At 36.8% G+C, this 23,708-nt stretch overlaps 1 protein-coding gene across 1 annotated transcript in view; it reads left to right on the top strand.

Moving 5' to 3' along the window:
• USP4 (ubiquitin specific peptidase 4) overlaps positions 1 to 23,708 on the top strand; it is a 47,276-nt gene that overhangs the window by 2,864 nt on the left and 20,704 nt on the right. The window contains exons 3-13 of the mRNA XM_007425803.4: positions 374 to 504; positions 3,412 to 3,538; positions 4,296 to 4,441; positions 4,833 to 4,894; positions 6,256 to 6,399; positions 8,445 to 8,559; positions 9,534 to 9,707; positions 16,749 to 16,907; positions 18,072 to 18,296; positions 21,685 to 21,768; positions 22,727 to 22,821. Of these exons, the coding sequence (XP_007425865.1) occupies positions 374 to 504; positions 3,412 to 3,538; positions 4,296 to 4,441; positions 4,833 to 4,894; positions 6,256 to 6,399; positions 8,445 to 8,559; positions 9,534 to 9,707; positions 16,749 to 16,907; positions 18,072 to 18,296; positions 21,685 to 21,768; positions 22,727 to 22,821 (1,462 nt within the window). The remainder of the gene's footprint in view (positions 1 to 373; positions 505 to 3,411; positions 3,539 to 4,295; positions 4,442 to 4,832; positions 4,895 to 6,255; positions 6,400 to 8,444; positions 8,560 to 9,533; positions 9,708 to 16,748; positions 16,908 to 18,071; positions 18,297 to 21,684; positions 21,769 to 22,726; positions 22,822 to 23,708) is intronic.

Genomic DNA, 23,708 nt, shown 5'->3' with positions numbered 1-23,708 from the left:
CTTCACTTGCTCTTTACTTTTTCCTATTCTTATTTTCAACTTAAAATTTGTATTGTTTTTATTCTGTTGGAAACCTTTCTAATAAAAATAATTTTTAAAAAAGAATAGCATGGTAAAACTATTCAACATGGTAAATCTCAAACGTTGACTAAAAATGCTATTGGAGGGAATTAAATATTCTGCTGTTTCTCCCTCATCATGCTCTGCAGATGTGGTTTGTGTCAAGATTTATTTTGATATAGTAAGTAAAATAGCCCATGTAGAAGTCTTTAAATGTTTGAGATGGATATTCAGTGTGTTGGTTAAGTGTTATTCAGGATTTCGTAGAAAGTTGGTCATCTTCCTGTATGGCCCTATGTCTTTCCTTTTTTAGATTCAGAAACTCAAACTTTGAAAGAGCACCTCATTGAAGAATTGGATTATGTATTGGTTCCTACTGAAGCTTGGAATAAATTAGCAAATTGGTATGGTTGTATGGAGGGACAGAAGCCAATTGTGAGAAAAGTAAGTACTCATGTTCCTTGTGACTCCTAGATATTTACAAGATTGCAGAGAAGGCCTTTTTTTGCATATACACAGAAACTGTGTAAATTTCCTTTAACTTTGTCAGAGGAAATGTACTGTTAAATAATATTTTGATGACATTTAATGAGTATGTACGGTGTAATGTATTATATTTGGATATAAAATTGAAGAACTGAAATGGGGAAAGTTGCCACTTTTTCCCCAATAGCTAATATGAAAGATATGGGAAATACTATCTTCAGTTACCTATATTTTGCATATTAGTCATTAAGCTAAACTTGAGAATCAATATGGTGAGGTCCACTACACACTTATTTACTTCCAAATATTGTACATGAAGCAGAGTAAACTCATTCATGTAAAATAGTAAAATATGTTTTTTTCTTGCAGAGATGAAGAAAAATGTAGCTTTAATGTGTGGTATGTAGGGAGATGGTAGTGGGGGAAGGAAACAGTAGAAGTGAATGTTTCTTGAATGCCTGTGGCAAAAGCTATTCTTTCTCAATTTAAAATGCCTGACCATGCACAAGGAAATGACAAAGATGCTTTTTCTGTTAAAGCAAAATTGTAGGATTCACTGTATGGATGCCATTGCTTGTTCAACTCAGAATTCAATCAATTGTATAAAGTTCTATAACTTTGTTTAGCGACTTGATTTATTTTAAAACCCTAATTCTTAAACCTTTTACATAGAAGTATTTAAATGGATTGAAAAGTCAAATGGTTAAATTTCTACATGCATGATCCACAGATTGAAATTGGTTGTTTCTTAGAATTTTATTAAGTCTGTCCCAGTACATTAATATTCACTCACCATAATCATATCTTTGACATCCTTGTACTAAAAGGAAGGAAAAATTGAGGAAAGTTGGAGCATATTGGTTTTAATTTGTTGCTTCTTGACCCTAAAGAGGGTTTAATAAAATGGGAAGATGCAACAGTAAACATTGGAAAAGCCAAGGACACTCACAGGAAACATTCAAGAACAAGCTAAAGAATAATACGAGTATATAAAATATTAAATAGAAATCCACCTGAAATGTCTTTGCCTTCTGTCAGTTGCAGTATAATATGGAAGGGAAAAAAGTAAATGGAAAGCTAGTGTTCTTCTAGTGAATCTTCTGCTCGTGGGATTCTGTATTCTAAGCAGCCCAAGAGAGTGGGAACACCCTTAAACATGCAGCTTGGGGGGCTACTGTCTTTGTTTTTAGTTTAATTTACATCTGAAGTCACTATTTTTTCTTTGCATTGTCTCAGTTCAGTTCATAGCATAGAATGCCCTGCTATCCTAGTTTAGTACTTTGACTAATGCAGAAGCTTTGATTAATGAAAATACTTCAATTCTACCTTCATATAGAGTGCACCAAGAGACACAGTTAAGACATTTATGCACCTGGCACTCACACTGATTATTTCTCCCCTCCACCACTTTGTCTCTTATTGTCCACTGTTTAGTATTTTCATTCTAACATAGGACGCTTTACCTAGCATGGTGTTTAGGCAGGGTGCTTCCTATTGTTTTTTGTGTCTCTTCTTTTCTTCCTTGTTCTCAGCTGGCATAGTTGGACTTGGGGATTGCCACACTGGCATTGCCAAATTACAGACCTAAGACATGCAACTACGGTTAAGTGGTGTTTCTTCCTGTTGCAGTTCCTCTGTCTGCTTTTTTCAATCCAGTATCACAATTCTGAGGTTGAGAAAAGCTCCACTTTAGCATCCTCAGTGGTATGTGGAATATGCATCATAAAGGAATATCTTTTTCCTTCTACAGTCTTTATTTCATTGTTTCCAGGAGAGTGTATTTCTTTACAAGTATATGGAAAATAAAAACCCAGGGTTTGGTCTTTTTGCTTCTGATTCAGGCTTGGTAAGAAAGCAGTAATTCAGGGTCTCTGAACCTAAACAGATAACAGACTCCTGTACTGGTTCATCTCACTGGCATGTCCTCTAAAAGGCTCGGGATGACTGCTCTTATGGTCTTCCTACCTTGTATACAAGTCTATTCATAGAGGACACTTCCCTTGGACAGCTAACAAAGCACCTTTACATGCACACATATGGAGATATCCTAAACCCTCAAATCAGATGTATCTGGCCATCTGGAGGGTGCAACTTCCTCAGGGTTTCAAGGAGAGGTGCCTTGCAAGTGCCCCTTCAAAAATTTTACATTGCCTATATAGATACAGTGGTTGTAATCAGGAATTGTATGTAAAATTTAACAAAAGTGCTATTAAAAGTGTCACAAGCATGACATAGGCGGTTATATGAATTAAATAAACTTCCAAAAATAAAACTTAATTCCAGATTATTGAGGCATCAGGTCTTCTAGTTCTCTACTAGAATATTTTCCAACTTCCCGGAGCAGTTCAGGAAAAGTAAGAAAGGTTCTGTGTAGGACAGCATGCGCAAAACATTTCAAACTGAACAATTTCAAATTTGAATATGTTATTTCAGATGCAAAAATGCCCTGTTTTGTAATCACAGTGGGGCAGTTTGAATTTGAAGCAATTCAGAGGGTGGGTACGGATAAGGAACAATCAAGGCAGGCATGGAGCTGACATGTACATTCTGCCACATTTGGCTCAAAATGTTTTATATACTACTCGTTCTTTTCTCCATTGCTTATGTTTTGTCCTTTGTTCCAATTGAGTCTGTGTTGCCACCTTCCAAAGTTTTGACATAAGAAATAAGATGGTTATTAGACATAATATTTTGACATAAAAATAAGGTGGTTATTATAATTATAATAATATTTTGACATAAGAAATAACATGGATATTAGACTCAACTGATTTTATTTATAAACACATGTGGAATTTTGACTGCAGATAGGGCACATGATCCCATGCTTTCTGAAATGTTTTTAAGTGGTATTTTTTTAAATAGGTTGTGGAGTATGGATTGTTTGTAAAACACTGTAAAGTAGAGGTTTATCTTTTGGAACTGAAGCTGTGTCAGAACAGTGATCTTGCAAATCTTGTGAGCTCTTATTTCAGCAAAGCAGATACTATTGGTGAGTAGCATATCATGAAGCGTGTTAAAACCTGAAGCTAGTATGTTGTAAAATTTGAGAATTAAATGGGCAATTATATCTTGCTGAAAGTACTTTTTATTTAATTTTATTTGGTCCCTGCAGTTTTCTTGGCAGGGTTTTTTGGAAATAGTTTGCTCTTGCCTTCTTCCTAGGGCTGAGAGAGAGTGACTGGCCAAGGTCACCCAGCTGGCTTCATGTCTAAGGCAGAACTAGAACTCACACTTTCGGCTCCTAGCCTGGTGCCTTAACCATTACACCAAATTGACTCCGTTTTTCATTTATCTGCATTAAATATACATGATAATCCTTTTGAGATTTTGTTTTTTAAAACTCATTTTTAAATTGATTTATTCCATATCATATTATTTTCCCATCTTTTACACATTTATACTAAGCTTCATATGTTGCTCTTTTTCATATAAAAAATCCTGCTTCTAGACAATTACAGTAATATTTGAATACACTATTTTCTGCACCAGAAACCCTAATTTCATTTTTAAACTGACTCTTAAATTTTGCTTAAATTGAAGTATATATCTATTTCAAACCATATACAAATAGGACAGTATGAGAGTTACACAAAACCAGTATGTATAAGTTGTATCAGGGATGTATTCATTAGTGAAAAATAATCCAGAATCAACATGCCTTCTAGAATAAGCCTATTTATGTACTTTGAGTAAACCATTACAACCATCCAGAAATATAACATGTAAGAATATGTTTGTTTTATCAGCTACTATTGAAAAAGAAATGCGAAAGCAGTTTAATATTCCTGATGGAAAGGAAGTCAGACTGTGGAACAAATGTACAAATAACACTTACGAACAGTTAAGCAAACTGGATAGCACCATACAAGAGGCAGGGATCTATCAGAGACAGGTAAGAAATCTAAATGTATTTATGTTTCTGGGGTTACTTAAACAGGTTGCAGTTTTTAGGGTCATATATTCATACAAAATATTCTGAAATGAAATGGTTTCTGGAATATTGAGCAAAGTTCTGCTCAACAGTACCCATATGAAGGTTACCCTCTGTGAAAATTGGCTCCTGTATCTGGGACTGTTGTGTAATGGTACCATTAAGTGGCCAGAAAAAGTTTTGTTGCAATCACTATATGTAGGTGCTGATTTCTGAAATAGTAGCTGCTTGTTTCAGGGTTGGGAGTGATTTGGGAGTGATTTGATTGGGTTCTGGAAATCTTTTGTCCAGGTAGCATTTGTTGTCTTATATTTTTATATAATACTGCTTATAACTATTTTTGTTCTGTTAGATAGTGCTAATAGAAGTGAAAAATGAAGATGGTACCTGGCCTAGACAATCTTCTCTGACCAAGTAAGCATTAGTTTCTCACCTTTCATGCTCTGTGACTCAATTAAGTATTTGCAAAGCTTGATTGCCAAAGCATAATTTGTAGTCTTTAGATTGGCCATGAAAGGTCACAAGCGGTATGTAATCAGAACTAACAAACTCATAATTTAAATGTGTGAATTAATAACATAACTGCCTTAACAAAATCTGTTTTGGTTGGATGTATTTTAAAGCCAGTGACAAATCTGACCTAAGAAGCCAAGAAATCCCAATAATATACAGCTACTCCTCATTTAGCAACTATCTCAGTTAGTGACCGTTTGCAAATATGATGGCAATAAATAGAATAAAAAATTCATTTTCTGACCAATGCACACATTTACCATCCTGACAACAAAAGTTTTCATGTGAAACTGAATAAGGTCTAGTCAGTTTCAGGGGCTGGAGGGCTCTAATTATTATTATTTATTGGATTTCTCCCCCGCCCATCTCCCCCACAACTTAATTAACTAATTAAGGTCACAGAGCTGAGCTTGTTAATTTGAAATTAGCACTTTTTAAGGAAGTGTTGTGCTGGGGAGAAAAGCAGCTCTGGAGGAGATAGCTTGTTTAAGCAATCCCTTTTACCCCTCTTTAAGCAATCCCTCTTACCCCTCTGCAAGGGGGTACAAAAGGGGGAAAAAACTGGTCAGGCACAGGACACTGTATAAAGAACTTTATCTGAATGAGACTGCAGCAACCAGTGATCTTCATAGCGCCTCTCTCTCTCAGTCACATGTTCACTTAGCGACCATTTCGCTTAACAAAGTAGCTGGAATGGATTGAAGTTGCTAAATGTGGAGAGGATCTATACTATAATCATGACCTTATTTGGTGGGCACACATGGAGCAGTGTCAGGCCTAGCCCAAGGAACTCCAAGAAACAATGCAAAATCAGTTCAGCTGTTATTAGCTACAACCTCTAGCAAGAATCTCCCCAGACTGAAACCCCAGCTCCTAAGTCAGCCAGCCACAACAGTGTGAATTCCTCAGGGAGGTGCCAGTCTCATCCTCTTGTAGTTCCCACGCTCTTGCGGCGAGCTAAGAAAATGCTTATCTCCCTGAGCCTGGCCTTCATAATTCCATTCCATCACAAGCAGTTTTGGATTGCTTGGAGTGGATATGTTTTAATTGTTGGAGGAAGATCATACAATAATTCATTTTCTTATATTTCTGTAATCTAAACAAAACATATGCAGCAACCATCTAAAACTTTTAAGGTTAGAGAGAAATTAAAATATTAGCTTACAAATTTCCGTCTTTCAAAAAAATTATAGATTTTTGGAACCCAATTCCAAAACCAGTATTTAAGAAATCATATAGTGTTATGTTAATGCTTTTCCTAGATCATGCACTGCAACTAGCAGAAATCTAGCTACCTCTTCAAAAGCACCAGCAACCTCTTGCTCTTCAGTATCTGCCTCTTCAGTCATTACAAATGGTGATAGCAATAACTCCTATGGTTTGAACTGTTCCAGCCTCGGTAAAGGGTAAGAGTAAAAATACGTGTAACTTTTTTTCCACAAGTATTTTAAATAGAGTCTCTCTCTTATTATATAACATTGTACCCTTAGGAAGTCTTAATCCCTATGTTTGCAGTTAGCAGTCTTTGTACATACAAAAAGAAAGCTAGCATGTTGTAATGGTTAAGGTGTTGAACAAGGACTTAGTCTTGAGGACCAGATAGGTGACCTTGGCCCAGTCACCTCTTGTCAGCCCCAAAATCAGTGTCAGTTTCTGTGACAGGCTGGCTGATAAACAGAACCCCTTGTTGCATCATGCATTGGTAAGCTTTACAATAAGAACTGGAGTTTGGCAGCAGATATGTTTAATAAGATGATGATGATGAAGATGAACAGCAACATCTAGGCAGATACAGTGCAAAAGTGGACCCTGCAATCACACAGAATACATGCGAAGAACAACAGTAGCATTTTACACCAAAATGTTAAGCTATGTTAGCTTTGCTCTCACAGCACTGCATTTCTTTGCCAGACACTGTTCTATTAGGAGAGATTCATTCTGTCCTTTTTTCCATAACAGTATTCTGTTGTGTCACAGCTGATGATAAAATGCTGCAGCATAATAGAGTTCTCCAAGACCAGCATGTGATTGGACGAAGTGGGAAATATAAAGAATTTGTACTGTGCGTTTGATGGACATGTGGAGGCCCAGAAACAGGAAATGTTTGGGAAAAAAAGTTTTTGCTTGAACCCTTTTTTAAAAAATTCAAAATAATTATTTTCTAATATTTTAATTTTAAGCAATACGTAAAATAATTAAGATGGAAAGGCACATTTGGAAATATTCATATCAAATAAAAAATAATAAAGGCAAAGATAGACAGTCCTATCTCAGTACAGGAAAACTTTCTTTAATAAACCCATGAAAACAATACAAATTATGGAAATAGAAGTGAGAATAAATTGAAACTGCTGATAGTAATATTAAGGTAGCAGAATGTACATTTTGACACTTGATTGTTCCCTACTTAGTCTCTTTTCCCCAGAAAAATTTGAGGCTTCTATATCTCAACACCCCCCCCGCACACACCCCCAATTCCCCCCCCCAGATCTCTATAAATACCCACAGAAGGGTCACATCAATCTGGGCATAGAGAGAACTGCTCCTGTCTGTGCTCCTGCACTCTGAAGATGCCGGTCACAGGTGCTGGCGAAACGTAAGGAAACAAAACTTCAAGAACACGGCCACACAGCCCGGAAGACCCACACCAGCCACCTTCTATATCTGTTTGATTCAGTAGAGGACAAAATTCATTTTTTCCAATGCTTATTTTTTTCCTGTTTTTAATATTAACTTTTAAGTATAAGGAAGGTGCTGCATTTCTTAGAGTTAGCTCAATTTTTAAAAGTTAAAATTTAAACTAAATTGATGCAATGCATTTGTAACTATTGTGAATACTTTTCAGTTTTCTGTATCCTGAATAAATTTAGTCATTGTGTTAGCTTCCATCTTGTTTTTGAACCCAGTTCAATATGTTGAACATTATTTTCAAGTCCTAAGTGGCTTAGATTTGAGCTTCATGTACTCGAAAGATTGCCTCTCTAATGGCTCCTTAGATCTTTTGAGGAGGCCCTATTTGAGATTTGCCCACTGTTAAAGTTGGAGGACTGCTTCAGATAGGCTCCTCTCATCAGGAACTGCCTTCTTGAGTGTCCTCGCTAGTCCTTCCTTAGAGTTTTAAGAACCCAGGTGGAAGCAGAATAGTGTTGGAGGGTTTAAAAGGCATTTTGATATTTGTTTAAAAGTATGGAACAATTTCAGTAAACACTGTTAATTGATGTAAGTTCATTAATGCGAATACACATCCACAGAATGAAATGCTCCTGTTAAAAGCTGGCCACCCCAATAGTCATTTGTGAGAACTAAATTTAAGGAATCGATTTGACATTATATACATTTGTATATTAAATAATAATTAGAAAGCCAGCTTTGTCCCAAGTTTGCTTTCTTTTGATAATTAAAAAGTTCCACAATGTATTAGCATGCTGTGATGTGCCTTTTCTTTTTTCAGAGGCTCAAGCTTTTCTTATAGTTCCTACAACAGCAGAGAAAGTCCTCAGTCACAGCCTGGACTCTGTGGGCTCAGTAATCTAGGAAATACATGTTTCATGAACTCAGCATTACAGGTAAGGAGTTGGTGAAATATAGTTCAGAACGTATGGTGGTAGACTCAAGCTTTATATCAAAATAGGGGTAGGTAACCTGCTGCCTTTTACAACCCTCAGTGTAATTTCACATAGACTTCATAGAAAGAATGAGTGTCTTCACCCTGGCTCCATCTACTCAGCTTATTATTAATGGAATGCAGTCCTTAGTGAAATTGTTGCCCATCCCAGTCTTGTAATGTATAGTAGTATTAAAGTCCCTAACAGTTTGAAATGCTACATAAACATGTATTGAGTAGGATAGAAACATGGAAAGTGGCTTAATATCAAGTTATTTGTTATATATTCGTTAGTCCATGCTACTTAGTATTGTCTGTGCTGCTTGGTAGCCCAACAAATCCTGGTTTTCAGATATGTTTTCCCCAGTCTGAATTGGTGATTTTCTGTATTGAACTTAAAACCCTCTCTGTGTATAGCATGTGATTCTAATACTGAGCTTCAATGTTAGGCAAAACCTTGCTCTCAGATTTGTTGGTAATTAACCTTTCTACTTCTTATTTTTAAAAACAAATTTGAAACTACTTTTATTTCAGTCCCTCTATAACTGAAACAGTGTTGCAGTATTTTAACTGTGGTTGGTTGGCCTTTTAAGGTTGAATTAATTCTAATTTGTTGTGTATATTTCTCTAATTTGTATTTAGTTACTTATTGTGAAATTTTATAATTCTTGAATGTGTACATTTTTCTTTAAACTGTCTTACAAAGGTAACAAAACAAGACAAGTGAATAGAAGGGTGTTAAATAATAAAAATAAAATAGTCCAGCTAATGAATTTTTTACTATATATGGTCTCCAGCAATATCCATACAAGTCCTAACTAATTTCATAATTCTCTAAATAGCATTCCTACCGATTTTAACAAAATTTTAATTGTCATGGGAGTTAAAGTGGCTATGGGCATGATTTTCTTATATAATTCTTTGAATGTTTTTTAGTGTTTGAGTAATACACCTCCCTTGACTGACTATTTCTTGGAAGACAAATATGAAGCTGAAATAAATCAAGACAATCCTCTAGGAATGAGAGGAGAAATTGCAGAAGCATATGCAGAACTTATCAAGCAAATGTGGTCTGGTGGGAATTCTCATGTAGCTCCCCGTATGTTCAAAGTAAGTAGATATGTCACAGTTAAATGCTGTTTTTTCTGACATTTGGTGTACTGTATGAAGCTTTAATGTTTATATGTAGTATGAAACTAAACTTTTTAAGTATGTAGCCTAGATTGAATGTAAGATAATTGCAAACAAATCCTATATGCAGCAGTGTAAGGTGTGCACAGACTGGAAAATTTGTTTTGTTTTGTTCATGAAGCAAAGACATTAGGTCTCATAAGTTTAGCCGAGCCATTCTGGACTGGTTGAACTAAAATCCAGAACTGTTCCAGTTTCATCCATGTAAAATATAGAGGTACAGGTAGTCCTCAACTTATGATGGCAATTGGGAATCTTCAGAATTTCTATTGCGAAGCAATGCAGTCGTAAAGCTTGGGATTCCTGGGATCTCATGCTCTGTAGCAGACTCTTTGGGAGAAAAAGTGGCAGATGCGACTAACAGGAGCAACTTGCAACCTTCCCTGATGGCTTCCCCATCGACTTTGCTTGTGGGAAGCTGGCAATGAAGGTCGCAAATGGTGATCATGTGACTGTGGGACACTGCAACCATCATAAGTGTAAGCTGGTTACCAAGTGCCTGGATCATGATCACATTACCATGGGGGTTCTGAGATGGCCAGATTGGTCACAAGTACCACTCATTCAGTTCAAACGATTGCTGAATGAAATTTGGAAATATCAAGGGAGATGTCATCCATTTCACATCTTTGTAGAATTATTTTTGCTAACTTTTACCAGTTCAGTTGTTTTATGCTTAAAATTTGAAGATGGGAGTTATCAATTCTGTATTTTTTGAAGTTATAATTGTGTAAATTGGAAAATGCAATCTTTAAATCATTTGTTGACTCAGCCACCTAATAAATATAGTATCACATCTGCTATCCTAACCCACTACAGAGATGATAAATATTTGTTAATAATAGTAATGCTAAAGGAAGATACAATAAAGCGTATTTTAAAAATCAGCATTAGAAATACCAAAACAAATCAGATATAAACAGCTAAAATTACAATCAACTAAAATATAATTAAAACAAATCTTCCCAGTAGGTCACATACCAATACCAATACCAATACTTTAATGGCCAAGTATAAAACATACACAAGGAATTTATCTTCGGTGATAACAGCAAAATCAATATCTTTTTGGATAAGAGCAAAAAAAAGATCACATGGTATTCAGCAAAGCAATGGCACGAGGGAAAAAACTATTCTGATGTCTGGATGTTTTAACATTCCCATCTAAAGAAAGAAAAATCTTCAGTAAGAAAGTTGCATGAGTCTTGCTTCAGAATCTGAGTTCAGCCACTGACAAAGTGTCAAAATTAGCATTTGGCATGAAAAAAAGGCATCTTGTTTTTGGGTTAGAGATTAGCCAACCAAAAAAAATATATGTGAACAATTCAAGGTTTAATTCCACAAAGAGTTACACAGAACATTAATCAGGAAGTCAGTCCAGAAGTCAAAGCCAAACCAATCTTAGAATTCCAGACAGCAAAAAACAAGTTCTAAAGCAGCAAAGAATAGATATACCAATTTTTTTCTTTAAGTGGTTGGAGTGAACTTACCCAGCTTCTAACCGGTAGATATCGTTTTCAGCAGTGAACCACTTTTAAACAGAAAACTTTATATTGATGGTTGTAGCTGCCCTGGCATTACTCAACTGGTGCTATTGAAATTCATCTAGTTTCAAAGATACTTAGCTGTTGAGACTCTGCTTTAGCTTAGCTGGTACTTGTGAAGTCTAATCTGGGTACAAGTAATTGAGCAGTGGAAATGAGGGGAAATGCTTTAAGCAGTGCCCATATTTATTCCTTCATATACAATTTAGAAAGATATTGTGGGAGATTTCCTTCATATACAATTTAGAAAGATAGCGTGGGAGATTTTTAAGCAAATGCAAAGAACTTGTGATTTCTCCCCAGTACTAATTCTAAAATTGCCATCACATTTTAATTTTTTATATTGGAGGGGGACTGGGTGTTGGGTGATTAGAAAAAGGCTTGCTGGCTGGTTTAGTGTAGCGGGAAACTAGGAGGAGGCTACAGTCTGCTGGTTAGGTAGGAGTGGCTGGGATAGGGATTTTGCCTGGACTAGAGGCAGCTAGCTAGAAACAAAAAGGCAATGTTGAGGGTATGAGGTAGCTTGGCTATTATTGGAGAACGAATTGGTTGCAGTTGTGAGGCAAGATGGACAGAGAAGGACAAAATTTTGTTTTCCATAAGGAAAAATAAGGAGGTATACTTTAAGTGAGAGGAGCTGGGCCTACATAAAGAAGAAACAGAAAAGGGGATCCTTGGATAGAGGAAGTTGGAAACTAGGACCCCTGGATGGAGAGAAGAGACAGCCACTGTTAGTAGCGGTTAAAGTCTTGGAAAAAATGTGAAGATAGAGAATATAAGCCCCACGTAAATGGCAGAATGGTTTAAGAAAGTGGTCAGAGACATTTTCAGTCTGAATAAATTCAGGGAGGAGATTTGCTTTAGAAATGTAGGCATGCAAAAAAGAGAAGACATTGAAAGTAGAAATATTGCAAAGACAAAACTTGTTCATCATATATCAAGATTTATGGTAGAAGAATAAGGTATTTATGGAAGTTCTGTTGGATGTGTCTGAGCTTCATATAAGTGATCTTTGGGGGAATATAGTGTAATGAACAATTGTAATTCAACGTTTATTGTCTTGGAGGAGTGAAGCATTCGTTCCCTCTGCAGCTGTCCAGCTTACACTTGAGGGTTCTGAGCTTTCTGGAAGAGTATATATTGAATACCAGGTGTTTTACATATGTCCTTGAAGTTCCTTTTTAAATGTTTTTGTTGTTGACCTTTTAAGCACATCACTGCAGAATGTCAGAATCAAGTACACTGTGATAAGTAAGGTGGTTTGCACATACTTAATCAATGAAAGGGGATCCCTGTTTTAGTTTGCTGTAATTATGGAAGAGATCATAGTCCAATGTAGAGGTGATACATGGCTGTAAGAGAGGATGGGATATCCAGAATTTACAAGTAACCCAGCAGCATCTCTCTTAGCCAGAGAGGAATAGTACCTGCTTTTCTTAAGAGAAAATTAAATTACTTAGAATTGAATAACCCTGAAATGTTTTTTCAATATACTTTAATTGGAATTACTTTGAATGTACGTATCAAATTATCTTTTATGGATTTTTAATATATATAATACATGTGTTCCTCTAGATCTAGATGGGCTGGATCATCTAATAATAGATATGAAGAGATCTTGCTTGCTATGTGGAGATTTCAGTAGTCATAAACTTGAATAGGAGAGTTCTAAGGTAGATAGGAATGGAGAATTTTTGGAAAACAGTTTGATTTTTTTTTTCTTAATGATGGCACTCCTGCTTTCTTTACGTTTTCCTCTTTAGATCTAAGAATAATTTTTACTTGTATCATGTTTTATTGTGGCTGGGAACTTTCCCTGATGGCAATATGATAATCGTTTCTCTGTATTTCTTCTGGATATATGACAATTACTAGTGAACCTGGGTAAAACTTCAAAAGGCAAACTGGAACTCTTTAGATAAAAATGTGCAGATTATTGCTAGTGTTTATGAACAGACTGATGGTGAACAGACTGATCCAGAAGAATTTTCCCAACTCCTGGTATTTGATATTGTTACTGCAGCCAGCTAGGCTATGCCTCCATGGTAGGCTATGAAGAAAAAACAAACTCTGGTTCCATAATGAAATATGCTGTGCTAAATGTATGAAAGTGTCTCTGGTGTTTAATGCTGCATTAAGCAAACATTCACAGGTGGTGATCTCCTGGAATATAAGCAATGTAAATCTGTATTTAAGACAATTTTTAGGAACTCTTAACAAAATATTTGGGGACAGTTTTGTGGAAATCAGTCTGTGGATTCACTTTATAGCTCTGGCTCACAGACTCCAGATACTGGGACAGACACTTGACAGCTTCACTTGGATGGCCAGGGCAGAGATGTTTAACTGGGTATCATCTGCATGTTGTTGGTATCTCACCCTGTATCTACAGATGATTTCACCCAGTGCCTTCGTGTAGATATTGAAAAGGAAGGGGGAGATGGTAGAGCCCTGAAGGACCCCATAAAGCAGGGCCTAGGGCTTGACTCCTCCCCTCGCACCATCAACTGGAACCAGCCTCAGGAAGGAGGAGAACCACAAAATGGTGTCCTCTGCTCCCAGCTCCCTCAGTTAGTCCAGAAGCATACATGATTGATGGTACCAAAACCCACTGGGATTAAGGATGGGTACACTACCCTCATCCCAACTGCTCCAAACATCATCAGCAAGTGCAACCAATGCTGTATTGGTACTGAATACCAGTCTAAAATCCAACTGAAACAGGTCCAGATAATCGGCTTCCTTCAGGGTCCTCTGCAACTGCTGTCCTATCACTTCAGCTACCTTCTCTAAAAAGAAAAGATTGGAGATGGGATGATAATTGTCCAAAATTATTATATCCAAGGATGGCTTCTTGAGGAGGGGGAACACTAGTGTCTCTTCAAGGCTGGAAGCGTATCTCCTCCCTCAGAGAAACCACCACTGCATGGACCCAACCATAGGTCATCTCCCAGACAGCCTTAATAACCCAGGAAGTTTCTGGATCAAATAAACAGGTGGGCAAACTCACCATTTGGAAGACCTGGTCCACCTCCTCAGGAGTCACAGACTCAAACTCATCCCTGATAACCCCAAGACTGTGCTCCAGGCACCTCAACTGGACTTGCCCAGTCGGAGTCCAACTCTGAGCAGATCTGAGTGACTTTATCCACCAAATAGTTAGAATATTCTTCAGAGTGGCTCTGCAGATGTTCCTGTGGATTAATTTGCAGCCTATCTGGTAGATAGTTGCTCAGATCCTCTCAGAGCTGGACTCTGATTGGGCAATTAATTTACAAATTAATCCATCTGGGATTGGGACAAGACTATTACGGTGGATTCAAGCTTTCCTAAATTATAGAAGATCCAAATAGGTAATGCATTATCTGAACTAAGACCTGTGGTGAATGGTATTCCACAGGCAAGTGTGATTATTCCACCCTTGGACATAGCTATGAGAAAATTAAAGCCCTAATTAAGTAGGAAGAATGAGGAGATTCATGGGATTTTGGATTTTCATTGGGTAGGACAATAAGCATGATATATGCGAAGAAATTCTCAGGGATTAAACCTGAATGTTTATAAAGAGCTGATCATATTGATACCCAAGTTTAAGTTTGGAGATGTATATTTTAATTCAAAAGTCACTTGAAAGTATTGTATCCTATATGTGATTAATAGATGTAATCATTCTCTGAGCTAGTAACAAAATAATTCAAGTGGTATTTGGGAGGGCTGATCAGGAAACACTTTGGAAGTTCTGAGGGAGGTTTTTTATTACACCTGTAGCTAAATATGCTGTCTAGCGCGTGCATTCACTTCAAAATTGTTGTGTAGACTGAATGTCATCCAGATGATGGTTTGGAGGCTGATTTATAGAGTTTGTGTTACCACTCTCACAGTGTTATGTAGAAATTAACAGGGAGTGGCCTGCTGAGAATGAAAGTGTTTAGCTGAGCTTTATCCAATAGGCCGAAATGTAGTCAGAATATATGTGCAAACTGTTGGAAATGTAATCGTTCTAAAAGGTAGTGATATGTGTGACTCTTGTGTAGGAAGAATTCACTCTTGTTTTAGTGCTGCTAAATTGGTAGTGCAGCTTCCTTATAGGAAGGTGGCATCTTCTCTGTGCTTCCCTGCTGAGATGTGGATACCTGAGATAGTGGATATGAATTGTATGGGGGACAGGAAGACGTGTTTTCAGCCATAGAGCCTAAAACTCAAGCTCTTTATCTGAACATAGGAGTCAAAATTCTATTCTGATAGTGAAAGGGGTAAATATTTGTGAAAGTGAAAGTAACTTTTTGTCTTCCAGTCCTTACAGGGTATAAGAGCTTCCATTTGTCAGCCTGGCTTTCAATTATCCAAGTTAATGGCAATATTGTTAGCTTTTGAAAGGCTTAAGAATGTCCAAATTGAAGCAGTGCTAGTACTGGAAGAATGGGGTGCAAAAATCTGGTGAATGAAATTTGTTCAAAACAGAATTAAGTGTGGTTTATTTTTTTTTTTGAATTCTGTTGAATCTTACCACATAGAGTAATTGTTGGCAACCATCTGATTGCTGCTGTTATGGTTTGTTTAAATGTAGCTTTGAGGTATTTGTTTTTCTGCTGCAGGCTGCCAGTCTCTTATCGATTGGGGCAATACAAAATAATGTTAATAAATAAGTAAATAAATGTGGATATTTAGTGGAATGAAAAAGTAGATCCTGCAGCTAAGGAGTGATTTATTGTGACTAACTGAATATACAAGTTTTTTTCAATACAGTAAGTGGCAGTTACTTAAAGAAGCCACACTTTTTTTCTGGTTCACAGATTAGCTATATTGTCCCATGAAAGTACTTTATGAGTTTGAGTTAAGGAAGCGGCAGCAACGTGTGGCTTAACTCTGCATGTTACCGTCTCCTTAAGTGTTCCTTAACTCAAATGTTTATTTTCCTGGGGCTGCATGGTGACTGTGTGAGTTGAGGAAAAGGTGCAGCTTTCCTACTTATTTCCTGAACACTGAACATCTTTAGGAGCAACAGTAGAGCTTCTACTGTCTTTGCTTCATTATTCCCAAGAAGAGAATTATGGGAGGCAACAGTATTAATTGTATTAATCAGACAAATGGTCTTCTGGTCTAATTCCTCTCTTTAGTGTAAGGTCCTGGTTAAAGACAGCCCTTAGCCTGAAGAAAGGTTGTTAAGAACTCTAACAGAACCAAGGAAAATTTTCCTGACTAATTTATGACAAAAATAATTTCTTAAGGCTATTTTACAGGATAATAAGACCATGAAACTGGTTATTTGGTGATGGTACTAATATTATTAGTATAAACTGGTGCATAGCTTTTTATATTGAATGCTGTAGAACTAAGGCCACTAGGCCTCTGTATCATAGAGTTTATAAACAACATCCCTAATTATTTTCCTTTTTTTCTCCATTTTTAATTTTAGACTCAGGTTGGCCGTTTTGCTCCTCAGTTTTCAGGATACCAACAACAAGATTCTCAGGAGCTTCTGGCCTTTCTTCTAGATGGCTTACATGAGGATTTAAACCGAGTAAAGAAGAAACCGTATTTGGAGTTGAAGGATGCTAACGGGAGGCCTGATTCGGTACATTCTAAAAACAGTATTTTATTTGTAATTCAGTTGTGGTGTAGCAGAAGAATAAAAGGAAGAACAATCTTTTTTACTTACCTTACTGAGAAAATGTCCCTGTATTTCCTTTATAATATAATCAGTAACCATGTTCTTTGATATCATATTCCATCCAGTTCTTCACTTTCTAAACCTGAATGCATAGAGTTGGTTTGGCTGCAGTTTGCTACATACATTGATTAGTATTAAGTGCATGAGATAGGCCTTGTCACAGGCTTGGAAACACCTCCCTTCCTTTTCCTTCTCTGACAAAAGAGATTTTAAGCACAGTTCTTTTTAAACAAACCAGGTTTCTTTCTAATGTCCAAACTTAGGAAAAATGAAGTAGTTAAAACCCTGCTTAAAATGTATTACGCTGAATACATATGAGGTCAGTGGCTTTACAAATTTGATAAATAAATTGTAAGTTATTATTTGATCCTGGCTTGTCTAAACTAAATATTTTTGCCCAGAATTCCCTGGATTGTAATATAATGGCAAACTTAATTTAATTGTATTTAAGGTTTGCCATATATGCAACATTAATCCACAATTAAACCTGAGCATAATGTATTTTCTAATATCTTGAATTTTTTATTTCTCAAGGATTGCATTTGAGAAATTAATTACAATGCATATCACATGCTGACTTACTTTTTGGTTTAATTTGTATTCTACTTTTCCATTAAGTGATGAAACCTTCAACAGTATAAACACACAAAAAAGTAAAATACAGAGTAACAGTAAAATACAAAACTGATAGGCCAGAAGGTTACTGAAACAAAAAATGTGTCTTGTCTTACTAAGAGAGGTAGTGAAAAAGGAGGCTAGTTAAACCTTTCTTGTAAAGAATTCTAAAACCCTTTAACAGCCATTGAAAGGTAATTTCTTAAGTTCTCACTAGAACAGGTGGCAAGAATGGTATAGGAGTATGTAGTCTTTCAGATAACCTAGTCATCAGTCCATATAGCTTTGTAGGCTCTTCTTGCATCTAAGGTTGCCATACCATTTCTCTTTCAGTGTGAGGCATATATGTATTTCAGTAACTTTCCTGCAGGATAAATCTGTTGCAACTGAATTTACTGAACTGACTAGGTTCAACATTTGCTGTTTCTCTTCAATCTGTTTTTTCTTATATAGGTGGTTGCAAAAGAATCCTGGGAGAACCATCAATTGCGTAATGACTCTATAATTGTAGATATTTTTCATGGACTCTTCAAATCCACATTGGTCTGCCCCAAATGTTCTAAAATTTCAGTAACTTTTGATCCTTTTTGCTACTTAACACTCCCATTGCCCTTGAAGAAAGATAGACCCATGGAGGTGTTCTTGGTGTTTGCAGATCCACAGCGCAAACCTATGCAAGTAAGTAGAAATGTCAGTGTTTCTCTGTGCTAGTATAATCTATCTCAGGAGACTTCTTAAACCATTAAAATAGTTTTAAAGCCAATCAAGGGAACTCATTATTTTTCTTCTTTAAAAGTAATTGAAAAAAAATTTGCTTGTCACTAGGGTATTGTTGCTTTGCTATCTCTTTTAGAGTAAAATAATGAAAATTAAATCTGTCCCTTTTTTAACTTCATTTGTGAAAACATGGATAACAGTGGTGAACATTAACTAATGATAAGATTATTTAAAATTGTGCCAATAAAATAAAACTCAAGGATCTCAAAAAATTCCAAAGGCCCTCCACAGAGTGTGGAATCAGCTCAGTGTGCTGATTTTGGGGATTCATGTATATAGCACCAGAAATCCAAGACTGAGAAAACAGATGAAATTATTTGCATGACAAATAATGCTGACACCAATTTATCCACTGTGTTAATATTATTTATATTTTAAGTTGCCACATCTGAACATTGACATAGCTGGCTTTGTTGGAGTTCTTAGAAAAATTAGGATTAATATCTGATGGGTATATTCTGGGTATTTGTATTACATATTGTAATGATATAAAAGCTACTTTAAACATTTTGATAGAAAAGCAGGTCATAGATGTTCAGTATAAATAAATTATTGGCATAAATATGAAGATATATTTTAACAATGGGATTAAGATAATTTAATAGTTATATTCCACCACTGCTGTTAGCTAATCTCTAAAACTGATTATAATCAGCATACTTTAAAGTTACAATAGAAATTAATTAATTATAGCATTTATATGGCCACCCGACTTGACAAAGTAACTCTGGGCAATGTATAAAAGTCAACTACAAATACAAAAACAATTCAATACTTTAAAAACTAACTAAAATGATAAAATGGCAACCAGATTAAAATGTATTACAATACAACCATTGAGACTCCACTCATCTGTACCCAAAGAGCTCAGGAAAGAGCCAGGTCTTAACTGTCTTTTTAAAGGTCTACAGGATTGGGACCAACCGTATATTGGGGGCAGATTATTTTGAAAAGTAGGAGCCACTACTGAGAAGACACACCACCAAATATGTGGAGTGTACCCTCTCAGAGTTTGTGGGATGGGCAGATACCCTAAGGAGCAGGCAGTCCTTCAAATAACCTGGTCTTATGCCATATCAGCACTTTATATCAGTACTTTGAATTGGACCTAGAAGCCTATTGGGAACAAGTACAGAGTAGAGGTGTCACATGGGTACAATGAGGAATACCCATGCCGCTGCATTCTAGACAAGTGGAAGCTGCTTGATGGTCTTCAAGGACAGCCCATGTAGAATGTGTTGCAATAATCCAATCAGGAGGTGACTAAGCCGTGAATTACCAGTGAATGACCATCTCCCAGTCCAGGAACAGGCACAATTGACACACAAGATGAAGTTGTGCAAAGACCCCCTTTGCCACAGCTGCCACCTGGTGTTCCTGCAGGAACTGTGAGTCCAGAAGGAGCCCAAATTGTGTACTGAATCCAAATAGGGCAGTGCCACCCCACCTAAAACCAAAGATGGAAACCCTTCAGTTCCAGGATCCATGGGACCACAAATCCACAGCCATCCAGTCTTGGCATGGTTTAGCTGAAGCCTGTTCTTCCCCATCCAGATTCCCATAACCTATAGACACTAGCACAGAACCTTGACAGCTTCATTTGGACAGCCAGGTGCAGGGATGTACAATTGGGTATAATCAGTGCAGTGTTAATACTATACCCCATGCTGACAGATAACCTCTCCCAGTGCATATGTTGAAAAGGAGCAACCTACAAAGCAGGACACTAAGGGTAGACCAGTCTCTCCCCACTTTACAATGGTGGGAATTGGCCCTGGTGGAAGGAGTAGAATCTCTGCAAAGTAGTGCCCACCTGTCCTCTTAAACTGGTCCAGAAGGATACCACAGTTGAAGGTATTGGCCATCAAAAGGTCAAGAGGGCTAGGATGGATGCACTACCATCCCAAGCCCACCACAGATCATCTACAAGAGTGACCAAAGCTGTCTCATACTGTATCCCATCTTATAACCTGAGTGGAAGGGGTCCAGATAATCTGCTTCCTCCCTTTGGAGCTGTAGGCCAATCACCTTCTCAACAACCTTCTCCAGAAAGGGAAAGTTGGAGACTAGACAAAAATTGTCCAGATCTGTAGGATCCAGCAATGGTTTCTTGAGGAGGTGGCAAACCATCCCCTTTTTCAAAGCCAGTGGAACCATCCTTCTCTTGAGCATTCACCAATGGTAGGCTCTAATAAAGGCCCTAACGTCTCTCCAGTTAGATTCACTTCCAGTTTTTCTCCAGCAGCGCTGCAAGTGTCTCTTCTGCCTCTTCATCCTCCAGAGATCCTCTGTAAACCAGGAGTTTTGTGCACAGGGAGAGTCCAGGGAAGCGCCGTCTGATCTAAGGCCACTGCTGCCGCCTCATTCCAAGCAGCAACCAAGGCCTCAGCTGAACTGTCTATCAAAACCTCAGGAACAACCCCAAGCTAATTCTGAAACCCAATTTTGGTCCATTAGGTGCCTGGGGCAAGCCTATTGAATAGGTCCAACCTCCCTGCAAAGGGAAGATGGCATGGTAAACTCCAGAGTCAACATGGAGTGATCTGTCCATGGCAAGGGTATGATGGTAATATTCCCTCAACAACAGATGCCAAAGGTGGAATTGAACATCATCAATTAAACACCATCATAGAGGAATCAGTTTGGTCTTCTAGAAATTCCATAGTTCAGCCTTCAGTACAGAGGCCTTGTCTTCTATGCCTACTAACTGAACTCCTGGGACAAAGCAAGTCCTAATAACATCAGCAGTAGGACTGGTGTAGTTATGGTAATTTATGCTCTGATTATCACTGGCATCCAGCATCTGCAGATTGGGGTGGGATATAAAAACTAAAAAATGAATAGTATAACAGCGTTTAGATTCAAATAAGAAATCAACAGAGATAAATGGATCTAACAGTGGAGTCATAAAAAGTAAAAGCAAAGCACTTACATGAAGTCTATGAATGTTTTTCCAAGACAGCCTCACATGTAGTGTATTGTAATTATACTTCATTAAACAATTAAAGCCCTTATGGTCCAGGCATATATCTTTTTGTGCTTAATAACATGGAAAAAATTAATTTGGATACATAAAACAGACTACTTAGACTGCTTATGAGGCATGAATTTCTTTAGGCCTTTCTTTCTGCCAGTAGGACAGATCATTCTTCACAGTGAATTTTTAATTTAAAAGATTAGGTATAACCATTAAAGTGAAGTATTGAAACTGATTATAGTGAAAATCCTTTTATCAAGGATTGTGTTCCTGTTTTGTTTAGTGTAAATTTAATACTCTGTTTACTTCCAGTTCCGAGTAGTGGTGCCCATGATGGGTGGTATATCTGATCTGTGTGATGCACTGTCCAAACTCTCTGGAATCCCCGCAGAAAATGTAAGGAGAAAGCATAAAAGTCGACAATTTTTGTTAAAAAAACCTTGCAAGATAGATTTTTGAATGTTATGTTGAAGCTTAAATGAAAAAAAAACTACTAAAAATTATGCAGGGTAAGCACATTTTTCTATTGAGAACAGGCAAAGTAATATGTTTTACTGATTGAAAACCCTGTTCAGAATTGTTAAACTATTTTGCTTTCTATTAAGAATTGTTCAGATAGCATTTTTTTTTTAATTAAAAGCTTGTCTTAATCCAATCAGAGGTAGCATCTTAACATTTTACCCTTTAGGTTGAACAGGGAAGCATGTTTGGACCAGAATTATAATTACAATTTCTCTTTGAATGGGCAGTTTGGGGAAGTATTGGGGTAGTATTGAGTAGCTTCTGATGAGCAAAAATGATTTTGCAGAACTTGAGAGTTATAATTGTTCTGGGAGCAGATCTAGAAATGTTAAAGTATAGCCAAATTGGAATCCCACTGTTGTGAAGCCTACTCCTACCTGCTTCTACCAGTCCATTTCAGTCTGCTTTGTAAGCCAAGCTACATTCATAGAATGTTTTTAAAATCTATGTGTTTGAACCCATGAACAGTATTTTGGCAAATTCAGAACCCTCCTTCCTTCCCATTTCAGGTGCCAATTATCAGACTAGAATTTCTGGTACAGTGAGTGCTAGTGAATCCTAACCCTGCCTCCTGGCATCTTTTTTTTTTTATAGCCTTACAGATATTTGTTCTCAAACAAGGTTTAAAAGCAATTAATTACACTTTTTCAATTTTGATAAATATTTTTATGGCAAATACAAAGAGAATGACTGCTTCTTATAATTGAGTTCTGATTAATTTGTCAGTTAAGCACATCTGTGAACCACTGTCACAGAAATCCCTCAGTATTGGCAAGTATTGAACACTTCATTTGCTATCTAACTAGTGTTCTTTAACTGTTTTCTATTTTAGATGGTGGTGACAGAGGTTTATAATCACAGATTCCAGAAAATTTTCCAAATGGATGAAGGCTTAACTCATATTATGCCAAAGGACAACATATTTGTGTGAGTAATCAAACATCTAGAAGGAATAGATGCTAGGAAAATTAGCTATATTATTCTTGACTTGCAAGTTTTAGAAACAATTTATGTGGTTCGTAAAACCCCCTAAGGACGATCCAGTGATTCTTACATTGTAGTACACACTGTTGTGATAAAAGAAAATGTGGCCTATATCACACACTGTTTACTTAGTGGTCTTCTAGTACCAAGTTCATATTGATTGTTACAGTGATAATATTATCTTAGGGTTTTTAAAGTTACTGAGCTATACTGACTCTTAGTAGGTTCCAACAAATATTGAAGTGATTTTTTTTAATGGGAGTGAAAATCTGCTGCACTCAGAACTGTAGGAAACTGACAGCTGAAAAGAGTTCAGCTTATTCACAGTCAACACAGAAAGCATGAAATATTTTGAAACAAAACTAAATTTTGCATCCTAGTTAAAATACTAATGCAAGTTCAGTAATCATTTCTCACTATATCCCTTTCTCTCAATTATCTTTATGTGTGTGTGTATGTTCGCATGCACGCGCACGCACGCTCGTATATGTGTAGTCATTGACAATGGTTGTTGCTGAATATCATGTTCATAGGATTATAAAACTGTGAATGTACATTATATTTTGAAACAAACAGCTGCCTTATATTTACTTTGGGGGAGAATTCAGTAGTGAAACCATTGCTGTGGTGCAAATTAGCTTGGACCATGTTTGGTACAACATTTATATTCATTTCATATAGATACAAATTCAATCTATAGAGCAGTGGTCAATTTCATTATGTAAGGGGTACTTGGAAAAGTTTCTGGTTTTAGGCGAGGAAGTTAGATGTCTTGACAAGTACTTTAGTTTGTTTGTTTACCGTGAAGGTCTAAGAGATGAAGTACATAA

This window comes from Python bivittatus, unplaced genomic scaffold (assembly GCF_059951505.1).
Source record: "Python bivittatus isolate LINGU-HERP-01145 unplaced genomic scaffold, Pbiv_v1 ctg000080_np1212, whole genome shotgun sequence".
NCBI classification, from domain to species: domain Eukaryota; kingdom Metazoa; phylum Chordata; class Lepidosauria; order Squamata; family Pythonidae; genus Python; species Python bivittatus.
The sequence above is the reverse complement of the archived record's forward strand: the minus strand, read 5'-3'. Positions and strand labels throughout refer to the sequence as shown.